The sequence below is a fragment of the Stenella coeruleoalba genome, assembly GCF_951394435.1.
Source record: "Stenella coeruleoalba genome assembly, chromosome: 2".
Classification (NCBI taxonomy): Eukaryota; Metazoa; Chordata; class Mammalia; order Artiodactyla; family Delphinidae; genus Stenella; species Stenella coeruleoalba.
The window spans coordinates 130,987,232-130,999,895 of record NC_137147.1 but is presented as its reverse complement, the minus strand read 5'-3'; the positions used below and the strand labels follow the sequence as shown (position 1 = coordinate 130,999,895).

Genomic DNA, 12,664 nt, shown 5'->3' with positions numbered 1-12,664 from the left:
CTCCACATATTCAACTTTAAACTTTCTTTCCGGTTTTCCACTTACCCATTTTCCATTTGTGTGTTTCTTTCCTCTTTACTGTCAGGAAGGGCCACCTTCAGAGGGCCAGTTCGATCCAGTATGATATCAGCCTGGTAGAGACAAGCAGTACCAGTGTCCACCACAGTGAGTAAATTCAAAATGAAGTGCTTATTTTAAAGCCCTAGATTAGATGGTGGTTGTTACATGGGATTTGGATCTATCCAAAAAATGGTTGACCCAAAATTTTTTTCTGTGGGTTTTTCATGTGAAGATGAATTTCTTACTACCTATATGACACAAGTCACCTTTTTACCCCAAAGAAAACCATGTTATCTCAATATGTGAAATTACAATGTTAGCTATAATGTGTTACATAGATTACTGTAAGGGACTGATCTCTCCAGAAGTAATCTGAAGTGGGCTGGTCGACAGGGAGGAGGAGGAGGATTTTTACCTACAAGTATAGGCAAATCTTTGGGAAGCTTATAGGTCAGTTCATGTTTTAAAAGTATTGTGAGACTTCTGCTTCTGACCAAGATGGAGTAATAGGGCCTGGATTTACCTACTACTTGAAATATTTAAAAATGGACATTATACATTAAGCAATGGTTTTCAAGACATTGGAGGACAGGAAACAGGATCGTGATCCCTGAGAGATGGGAAACCATCATTGAGATGAGCCAATGATTGCCTCAGATTATTGCCTTGAAGGAGTTTCCAGGCTGTGGCACAGGGGTTTGGGGGGATGGCCCAGGCTGAGCTTGGTTGATTCCCTGAATTGAGAAGATGAAGCTGAGAGTCCAGAAACATCAATGTGGCTATAGTTCACTGAATGGAGTACTGGAAAAGAGAGAGCTGCAAAGAGAGAGAATTTCAGAGATCTTCAGTTCAAGTATTCAGCTGAGTAATAATCAGCACATATATAGTAGGAAAATACTTGAGGTTAGGGTAAGAATTACCTGACAGGATTAGAGGTACCCAGTACTCACACAAGGCTAGGAAAAGTGCCTGTTCCCAATAATAAGGCTAAAAATCCTAAATATTCATTGGGTAGTAGGTAGAGTACACAGAAGAGTGTTTCCCCAGTAGTGGGGAATAATTAGCCCTAGATTGAGCACTGCTCCAGTCCTGCCTAACAAACCTTAAAAGCAAGAACTGAAAGAATCAACTTGTTTCCAAATAACTGCATCCGAGATCAAAGCTCAATAATACAAAAAAAAAAAAAAATCCAGTACCCAACAGGTAAAATTCACATATCTAACATCCAATCAAAATTACAAACCTGTTAGTTTAACATATGAAAATCAGTCAATGTGATACACCACGTTAATAGAGTGAAAGATAAAAACCACATCATCGGGCTTCCCTGGTGGCGCAGTGGTTGAGAGTCCGCCTGCCGATGCAGGGGACGCGGGTTCGCGCCCCGGTCTGGGAGGATCCCACATGCTGCAGAGCGGCTGGGCCCGTGAGCCATGGCTGCTGAGCCTGTGTGTCCAGAGCCTGTGCTCCACGACGGGAGAGGCCACAACAGACCCATGTACCAAAAAAAAAAAAAAAACACACATCATCACAGTAGATGCAGAAAAAGCATTTAACAAAGTTTGACATCCATTTATGATAAAAACTCTCAACAAAATAGGTATAAAAAGATACTTCCTCAACACAATAAAGGCCATTTATGAAAATCCCACAGCTAACATCATTATCAATGGGGAAAAACTGTAAGGTTTTTCTCTAAGATTCAGTATAAGGCAAGGATGCCCATTCTCACAAGTTCTAGTCAACATAGTACTGGAAGTACTAGCAAGAGCAATCAGACAAAGAAAAGAAAAGAAGAGAAAGGAAAAAATATCCTGATATGAAAGGAAAAAGTTAAATTATCTCTGTTTGCAGATGACATGATCATATATGTAGAAAACCCTAAACACTCATTAATAAACTGTTAGAACAAATAAATGAATTCAGGAAAGTTGCAGGATACAAAAATCAGCATATAAAAATCAGTTGCATTTCTCTACACAGTGATCTATACAAAAAGGAAATCAAGAAAACAATCCTATCCTCAGTAGCGTCAAAATGAATAAAATACTTAGGAATAAATTTAACCAAGGAGGTGAAAGATCTGTACAATGAAAACCATACAATTCCAATAGCATTTTTCACAGAAACAGAAAAAACAATCATAAAATTTGTATGAAACCACAAAAGACTCTGAATAGCCAAAGCAATCTCGCAGAAGAGGAGAGTTGGAGGCAACATACTTCCTGGTTTCAAATTATATTACAAAGCTACAGTAATCAAGGCAGTATGGTACTGGCATAAAAAGAAACACATAGATAATGGAACAGAATTGAGGAAACCAGAAATGAATCCCATCATGTACAGTCAATGAATTTTTGACAAGGGTGCCAAGAATACACAAAAGATAGTCTTCTCAATAAATGGTGTTGGGAAAATTGGATATCCAAATAGAAAAGAATGAAATTGGACCACTATAGTGCATCATACACAAATATCAACTCAGAATGAATTAAATACTTACATGCAGGACCTGAACCATAAAACTCCTAGAAGGAAATATAGGAAAAAAGCTCCTTGGCATTTGCAATGATTTTTTGGATATGACACCAAAAGCTCAGGCAACAAAAGCAAAAATAAACAAGAGGGACTACATCAAACTAAAAATCTTCACACAGCAAAAGAAATAATCAACAAAATGAGAATGCAGCCTAAGGAATGGGAGAAAATATTTGCAAATATATATCAGAAAAGGGGTTAAACCCCACAATAAATAAGGAACTCATACAACTCAATAGCAAAAAAACCAACCAACCCAATTTTAAAATGGGCATCTCCAGCATGCTAAGCTCATTCTTTCTTTGAGTTCTCAGAGAAATGTATGTGGAATGCCTTTTTACTGCTATAATTCTAAATATATGAAATATTAAACTAACTGTTTATAAAGCAGTCAAATGGGATTTTAAGTGTAGGATTTCTTATCAGTTAATCACAAGTTTTATTTTTTAAACCTTAAGTTCAAGTAAGATTCCTCTCTCTTCTTACTGAGCGTCATAGGACCAATTACATCTTAATACATAAGCCCATGAAGGAGACAAAAAATTTCCCAGAGTTTCCAGAAATTAGTTTTTTCCTTTGTGTGTGTGACCAAAAAGGAGGAGAGGAGCAAAGGACCTGAATGGACATTTTTCCAAAGAAGATATACAAATAGCTAACAAGTATATGAAAGGTATTCACTATCATTAATCATCAGGGAAATGCAAATCAAAACCACAATGAAATATTACCTCATGACCATTATCAAAAAGATAAGTGTTGGCAAGGATGTTGGAAAAAAAGGAGACTTTGTACACTGTTGGTGGGAATGTAAATTGGTTAAGCCATTATAGAAAATGTTATGCGGCTTCCCTGGTGGCGCAGTGGTTGAGAGTCTGCCTGCCGATGCAGGGGACAAGGGTTCGTGCCCCGGTCCGGGAAGATCTCACATGCCACGGAACGGCTGGGCCTGTGAGTCGTGGCTGCTGAGCCTTCGCGTCCAGAGCCTGTGCCCCGAAACGGAAGAGGCCATAACAGTGAGAGGCCCACACACTGCAAAAAAAAAAAAAAAAATGTTATGGAGGTTCCTCAAAAAATTAAAAATAGGACTACCGTATAACCCAGCAATCCCTCTTCTGGGTATATACCCAAAGGAAATGAAATCAGTACCTCAAAGAGATAGCTGTGCTCCCATGTTTATTGTAGCATTATTTACAAGAGCCAAGATATGAAAACAACCTGTGTCCATCAGTGGATGAACGGATAAAGAAATGGTGGTATACACAACGAAATATTACTCAGCCTTTGAAAAGGAGATCCTGCCATTTGCAACAACATGAATGGACCTGCAGGACAGTATGCTGGGTGAAATAAGCCAGACAAAGAAAGAAAAATACTTCATGACCTCGTTTATATGTTTTTTTTAATCTTTTTTTTTTGGCCACACTGCCTGGCATGCAGCATCTTAGTTCCCTGACCAGGGATTGGACCCGCGCCCCCTGCAGTGGAAGTGCAGAGTCCTAACCACCGGACCACCAGGGAAGTCCCACATACGTTTTACCTACAAAAAGTTACACAGAAGCAGAGAGTAGAAGAAGGGTGGTTATGGGGGTAAGGAAGTGGGAGAAGTGGGGAGACGCTGGTCAAAAGGTTGCAAAGTTGCGGTTATGTAGGGATGAATAAATGAAGAAATCTAAAGTACAACATGATGACTGTAGTTAATAATACTATATTGTATACTGGGAATTTGTTAACATGTATATTTCATGTATATGTAAAAAAGTAAAACTGAGTAGTATAAATCACCCAAGCTGAACAGAAAAAAGAAGAAAAGATTTTTAAATCAGGATAGTTTGAGACCTTTGGGACAACATCAAGAGTACTAACATCCACATTATAGAGGTCTCAGAAATTGAGAAGAGAGAGAGAAAGGGGCAGAGAATTTATTTGAAGAAATAATAGTTGAAAACTTCCCTAACCTAGGAAAGGAAACACATCCAGGCCCAGGAAGCACAGAGAGTCCCAAACAAGATGAACCCAAAGAGGTCCACACCAAGACACATTGTAATTAAAAATGGCAAAAAATTAAAGGTTAAGAGAGAATCTTAAAAGCAGTGAGGGAAAAACAACTAGTGATGTACAAAGGAACTCATAACACTGTCAGCTGACTTCTCAGCAGAAACTTTGCAGGTCAGAAGGGAACAGCACAGTATGTTCAGTGTGAGGAAAGGAAAAAACCTACAACCAAGAATACTCTACCCAGGAAGGAGAGATAAAGAGTTTTTCAGACAAGCCAAAGCTGAGAGTTCAGCACCAGTAAACTGGCTTTACAAGAAATGTTAAAGGGATTTATATAAGCAGAAAAGAAGAAACCACAGCTAGAAATACAAAAATTACAAAAGGAAGAATCTATAAAAACAGACTCATAGATGCAGAGAACAAATGGGTGGTTGCCAGAAAGGAGGGATGGTGGACAAAATAGGTGAAGGGCATTAAGAGGTACAAACCTCCAGTTATATAATAAATAAGTCATGGGGATGTAACATACAGCATAAAGAATATGATCAATAATATTATAACTTTGTATGGGACAGATGATTACTAGACTTATCATTATTTCATAATGTATGCAGATGTCAAATCATTATGTAGGACACCTGAAACTAACATAATATTGTACATCAACTATATTTCAATTTAAAAAAAAGAAAAGAAATAAATAGTATAGCTACTGTGGAAAACAGTTTAGCAGTTTCTTAAAGAGTTAAACATAAATTTATCTTAATATCCAGCAATCCCATCTCTAGATAACAACCCACAATAAATGAAAACATATGTCTACACAAAGACTTGAATGTCCACAGTGGCAATATTGATAATAAACCCAAAGTGGAAATAATCTAAATATTCATCAACTAGATATGGTATGTCCATAAAATGGAATACTATTCAGCCATAAAAAGGGACAAAGTATTGATACACTCCGTAACATGGATAAATCTTTATGCTAAGTGATACCAGCCACAAAAGACCACAAATTGCATGCTTGCATTTATATTAAGGTTAATGCTATAACATGGATGAACCTTGAAGATACTATGCAAGTGGTTGCCTAGGGTTGAGTTTGGAATGGGAAGTGACTGCAAAAAAATTAAACATAGAATCACTATATGATCCAGCAATTCCACTTCAGGGCATATACGTAAGAGAATCCAAGCCAGGAGCTCAAATAGTTATTTGTATACCACTGTTCATAGAAGCATTATTCACAATAGCCAAAAGATGGAAACCACCCAAATGTCCATCAAGGAATGAACTGACTGGACAGCTGCATGTAAATCAATGAAGTTAGAACACACCTTAATACCATACACAAAAATAAACTCTAAATGGCTTAAAGACTTAAACATAGGACATGACATCATAAAACTCTTAGAAGAGAACATAGGCAAAACATTCTCTGACATAAATTGTACCAAGGTTTTCTTAGGTCAGTCTCCTAAAGCAATAGAAATAAAAGCAAAAATAAGCAAATGGAACCTAATCAAACTTATAAGCTTTTGCATAGCAAAGGAAACCATAAACAGAACAAAGAGACAACCCACGGAATGGGAGAAATATTTGCAAATGATGCAACCAACAAGGGCTTAATCTCCAAAATATACAAACAGCTCATACAACTCAACAAAAAACCAAACAGCCCAATCAAAAAATAGGCAGAAGGGCTTCCCCGGTGGCGCAGTGGTTGGGAGTCCGCCTGCCGATGCAGGGGATACGGGTTCGTGCCCCGGTCCGGGAGGATCCCACATGCCCCGGGGCAGCTGGGCCTGCGCGTCCGGAGCCTATGCTCCGCAGCGGGAGAGGCCACAGCAGTGAGAGGCCCACATAGTGCAAAAAAAAAAAAAAATAGGCAGAAGAACTAAACAGACATTTCTCCAAAGAAGACATACAGATGGCCAACAGGTACATGAAAAGATGCTCAACGACTCTAATTATTAAAGAAATGCAAATCAAAACTGCTATGAGGTATCACCTCATACTGGTCAGACTGGCCATCATTAAAAAGTCTACAAATAACAAATGGTGGAGAGGGTGTGGAGAAAAGCAACCCCTCCTACCCTGTTGGTGGGAATGTAAACTGGTGCAGCCACTATGGAAAACAGAGGTTCCTCAAAAAGCTAAAACCAGAGTTGCCATATAATCCAGCAATCCCACTCCTGGGCACATATTCAGACAAAACTATAATTCGAAAAGATACATGCACCCCTGTGTTCACAGCAGCACTATTCACAATAGCCAAGACATGGAAACAACCTAAATATCCACTGACAGATGAATGGGTAAAGAAGATGTGGTATATATACACAATGGAATATTACTCAGCCATGAAAAAAGAATGAAATAATGCTGTTTGCAGCAACATGGATGGATCTAGAGATTATCATACTAAGCGAAGTAAGTAGAAAGACAAATACCATGTGATATCACTTATATGAGGAATCTAAAATATAACACAAATAAACTTATCTATGAAACAGAAACAGACTCAGAGACATAGAGAACAGAATTGTGGTTATCAGGGGGTGGGGGTGGGGGAGTGATGGAGTGGGAGTTTGGGGTTAGGAGATGCAACCTGTTATATATAGAATAGATAACAACAAGGTCCTACTGTATAGCATAGGGAACTATATTCAATATCCTGTGATGAACCATAATGGAAAAGAATATTTTTTAAAAGATTGTATATATATATATATATATATATATATATGTATAATGGAATCACTTTGCTGTACAGCAGAAATTAACACAACATTGTAAATCAACTATACTTAAATAAAACATTTTTTTAAAAAGGAATGAATTGATAAACCCAAAGTGGTACATAAATCCAATGGAATATTATTTAGCCTTAAAAAGGAATCAAATTCTGATTCATGCTACAGCATGGATGAACTTTTAAGACAGTAGGCTAAGTGAAATAAGCCAAACACGAAAGATAAGTATTACATGATTTCACTTATTTGAAGTATCTAGAGTAATCAAATTCATAGAGACAGAAAGTAAAATGGTTGTTACCAGGGGCTAAGAGTAGGAGAATGGGGAGTTATTTAATGACTACAGAGTTTCAGTGTGGGATTATGAAAAAGTTTTGGAGATGCATGGCGGTGATGATTGTACAACAGTGTGGAACTGAACTGTACAGTTAAAAATGGTTAAAATGGTAAATCTTATTATGTATATTTTGCAATAAAAAGCCAGAAAGAGATGCTGTTATTAAATGATACTGTCACATGATTCATTTTAATATGCTCAAAATTAACTTTTGAGTTATCAAGAGATTGAGATGTGTTCCTCTACTTTGTAATTGAGTGAAATCATGTATTTTAATGATTTGGTGAGTTTGTTGATTTTTGCTAAATTTGTAATAATGATACTGTCTGGAACTACATTCATTTGTAAAATGCCTGATGGTAAAGTAACCAGTGAAGAAATTCTCAGAGAACTGAAAATTTATTATTGAGCATGGTTTTAACTGGGAAGATTAACACAAATAAGGCTAAGTCTGACAAGAAGAAATGTAGGAATGGTTGACTGACTGCACAAGGATCCGTGTTTGTAATTCACCAATAACATTTCTCTTCAAAAGGTTTGCCTCTTAATTTTTTTTTTCAGAACGTTCAATGGGATGGTAAAAACTCAATTATTTTTTAGAAAATGTACACACATAAAAAACAAGTCGACCTCTTCCTGTTTATAAAGACATGTTTGTAATAAAATAGAAGCTACCTTGGAGCCTTTCCACACAGAGGTACTCTGGTTTCATTGAGAAAAGAGTTTTGGCACTTAAGTATTAATTTGCTGCTTTCCTTTAATGGAGGCAGAAAATGTCACAACAAAGGGTAAAAATCTAGATAAGGTATTGGGCATAGCTCACAAAATTAGCTGACTGACCACTTATTTTTTCAAGGTCAAACAGTCTATCAGTAACTGCAAGGCCATTACTTTAAGAAAAGCAAAAAGAAATGCCTTTTACCGCATGTGACAAGATCTGTGTCATGAAAATAAAGTTGATCATGCGGACTGGGAATTGCTTAATGCTATTAGCTCGTATTTGTTATGAAAATCACAGCATGATGGTACACTCTATTTTAAATTTTATTAATGACCTGCTTTCACCAGGAAACTCCTCTTGCCACCACACCATAAAGCTTTATTCATTTTATCACTCCCTTCTGATAGGTTTGTTCGTGTCACCCTGTGTGCCTCTGGAATATAAACCTCCCTAGGCAATCTTTTCAATTCGTTCATTAAGTAAACCTACAGCCTAAAGTCCTAGCATACATTTAGATTGTGATTATGTATCCCTATTGCAATAATGCACTAGTTCTGAAAGTACAGCTCTTCAAATGAAAAGAAAGCAGTGTAATACGTAATCATGAACATCAGGTGTCTGTAGGTGCCAGGCACTGTGGTTGATATTTCATATCGGAGAAGGAGAACTCTTTTAAGTCCTAACACCCATTGTGAGGCAGGTGGTATTATTCTCACTCTACAAAAGAGAAAACTGAGGCTTAGAGAGGTTAACATCAAGATCACACATGAGGTGGTAGAACAAGGATTTAAACCCCAAGTCCAAGTTTTTTGTACTGCACTTATGCTTCCACAGATATGGGTTACAGACTTAGGGCTCATCGGCTATGGAGGGAATTGTCCCTACATTAAATAGTCCTAGCTAGCCACAGGGTTTTTTTGGTTTGGTTTGGTTTGGTTTTTAGTCCTGATTTTTGTTTTGTTTTTGCTACTTTCTTCTGTTTTCTTGCCATCAGTTATTAATTTTTATTGCCATTTGAATGACTCACTCTAGCAATTTTTTCCCCTTACTCTCTTTATCATTTGTAATATCTTTTAAAAAATTCACCAACGGGGCTTCCCTGGTGGCACAGTGGTTGAGAGTCCGCCTGCCCATGCAGGGGACACGGGTTCATGCCCTAGTCTGGGAAGATCCCACATGCCACGGAGTGGCTGGGCCCACGAGCCATGGCCACTGGGCCTGCGTGTCCAGAGCCTGTGCTCCGTAACAGGAGAGGCCGCAACAGTGAGAGGCCCACGTGCTGCAAAAAAAAAAAAAAAAAAAAAAAAAAAATTTCACCAGGCTTGTTAGAACTTCAGGTAACAGAAAACAGGCAGTGAGGAAAGGCAGGGACACTTTCCTCTGTGAGATCTGAATGGAGGTGCTGACACAACTCTTCTGTGTTCTGAGGAGCGTCGTGTGGCTTATTTGGATGTTCTAGGCTAGTTCACCTCAACTCTTCATATCACAAACAGAAGGGATGGATGTATATGTGTGAATAAAATAAAGATGTGTTGGAAGGTGTGCATATAAAGAAAAATTGAGATGGAGAAAACATCTTCTTATTTTCTATAGGTCATGGAGAACATTGAAGAAATATCACAGTGAACCCAAATCACTGCTTTTTTGTTACAAAGGCAGAAAATGTAACACCAAAAGGTAAAAGAAATTAAACATTAATCCTTCTTTGTTCTCTAAATAAAAGACTGAAAGTTATCATACCCTGAAACACTGTCCTATTGCAAGGTATGTGTGTTTCTGTCCCGTGTATTATTAGCTCATTTGCAGCAGGTAAATAGGGGAGTAATATCAATCCTATGTGAGAGTTGCATTGGTCAAACATGATTTTTCCCAGTAAGCTAATGTGTTGAAGCATCCAGAGGCAAACTTTCTCACAGCTAAGGAGAAACTTTTAGCAAATATACCACGACCCTAAGAGAAAAGATGAAAATGCTAACTAAGGGCAAGGAGAGGCTTCAGTGGCTTTCACTGGGTTAAGCTGTCTGGGGAAGTTGCAAGTACAGGTAAGGCATGAAGACATTTCACCCGGTGATTAGAAAAAAAGCACTGATTGATGAAGGTGAAACCACACAACTTGTCTCGGGACTTAATAACTCACAGGTTCTTATGTCTCGGTGCAGAAGGAATTCGGTGAGGGACAAAGTGGCAGGTAAGAAGTGGATTTATTAGTATAGGATGCTTCTGAAGGATACAAGTGGGCAGGCAAGAGAGCTCTGCCCCAGGAACTAAGTGGGCTACGTTTTTATAATCAAAGGAAAAGTGGGAAGTGGGAGAAGCCCACCTTCTTCCACATTCTTTGAGTAGACATCACGCTTACATCACTAGCTCCTCCTTTGGGTGGGGCAGAAGAGTTTTTGACCCTATTTGGTCAAACGGGGACTGTCAGGGTGCTATTCAAATCAGCAGAAGGGTGGTAACATAGGCTAAAATATGTTAAATCATCTCAGGTTTCAGTATGAGGGTCTTATACTTTGGAATGCCACCTTTCCCCTGTATTCCTGTACATGCTCAGGTGCACGTCCTAAGGATCATTATCTTGCTGACCTTGACCAGCAGGCTGCAGGCCTTGTTTTTTCACTTAATGGCCTGGGGCATATCTCGTGCTTTTATTGCATGGTTTCATTGTTAAGCAGAGCTGTTTTGTTTCACAGTGTTCTGATTGCTTTCTTGAGTGTTCATTAGCTTACAATGGTCTCCCAAAGTTCCCTTTGTGTCTATAATCCCCTAGTGGGACTTCTAAAACTACGTGTGTTAACTATCCTGCTCTATCCCTATCATTGGCAGCTACCTTTAGGTCATATTTTTCATATTGATGAAAATCATTTCTCTATGAGAAGCAATTGATTTCAAGGATCTATATCTGAAAGAAACACAAGCCCAAAAGTTTAAGTATACAGAAGATGGACTAATTCTCAGTGGATACTAGTGGAAATTTAGGATTCTAGTTTTTGTTACTGCTCAGGTTACAAAATTCCAAACTTATTTTCCCCATAAGGCTTTTAATTTTAGGGCATGATTTTGCAGAATGTGAGGTTTTCATCTTATTAGGAGCAAAATAAAGAATTCATTAGGCCAGAACAGTTTCTTCAGTTTTTCCAACTGAAAAAAACAATGGCAACTTTCAGGACATATGAAGAGTTGTGGAGTAGCTTGGAGCAGTGGGAGTTCTGAACACCAAAGGTCTAGGGCTAGTAAATAGCTGAGGCAGAGGAGCAAGCTCTGGCCAAATGAACAGCCCACCTGTGAACAACTTCCCCTTCAAGCCAGTTCTCCACATCCTTGCCAACACTTGTTTTTGTTTGTTTTAACGGCCATCCTAATAGGTGTGAAGTGGTATCTCATTGTGGTTTTGATTTGCATTTCCCTAATTAGTGATGTTTAGCATCTTTTCATGTGCTTATTGGTCATCTGTATATCTTCTTTGGATACCTGCCTATTCAAGTCCTTTGCTTATTTTGAACTAGGTTTTCTCTTGTTGCTATTGTTGCATTTTAGGAGTTCTTCAGATATTCTGGTTATTAATCCCTCAGTCGGTACGCACTGACTTTTCCCAACAGTCTAGCCCAGTGTGAGCACTGTGAATTGAATCTGTCACTAGTGCCACTGATTCATTCATTCACTCACTCATTTACCCATCATTCACTTACAACTAATACATATGAGCTTGAGGCACTAGAGTATACAAAACAAAAAACCCTCACAGAATTTTTTAACAGACTATTTTTTTAAAAGTTACAGATTTATAGAATGATTGAGAAGACATTGCAGAGAGTTCCCATATACTTCCCTCTCCCACACAGTTTTCCCTATTAAACATCTATGTAAAATGTACTAGTGCACTACATTTGCTAATATAAATGAAACAATTATAAATTAAATGAAACAACGTTTACAAAAGTCTATAGTTTATACATTAAGGCTCCTCTTTTTGTTATAGTTTTATGGATTTTGACAAATGCATCATTTTATGTGTCCACCACTACAGTATCATGTTGAATAACTTCACCACCCTAAAGATCTCCTGTGCTCCATCTACTCAGCCTTCCCAATCTCACAGTGATAACCACTAATCCCTTTACTAGCTCTATAGTTTTCCAGAATGTCATAGTTGGAGTCATAGAGTATGTAACCTTTTCAGACTGTCTTCTTTCACTTAGCCATATACAAATTAAACTTTCTCTGTGTCTTGTGGCTTGATAACCTTTTTTTTAAAAA

At 38.0% G+C, this 12,664-nt stretch overlaps 1 protein-coding gene across 7 annotated transcripts in view; it reads left to right on the top strand.

The window, feature by feature from the left end:
- The window catches only part of NRG4 (neuregulin 4), a 127,504-nt gene that overhangs the window by 106,784 nt on the left and 8,056 nt on the right, over positions 1 to 12,664 (top strand). For all 7 annotated transcript variants that reach the window (XM_079913012.1, XM_079913009.1, XM_079913011.1 and 4 more), the window contains 2 exons: positions 86 to 165; positions 10,004 to 10,087. In XM_079913012.1, the coding sequence (XP_079769138.1) occupies positions 86 to 165; positions 10,004 to 10,020 (97 nt within the window). In that variant the 3' untranslated portion in view covers positions 10,021 to 10,087. The remainder of the gene's footprint in view (positions 1 to 85; positions 166 to 10,003; positions 10,088 to 12,664) is intronic.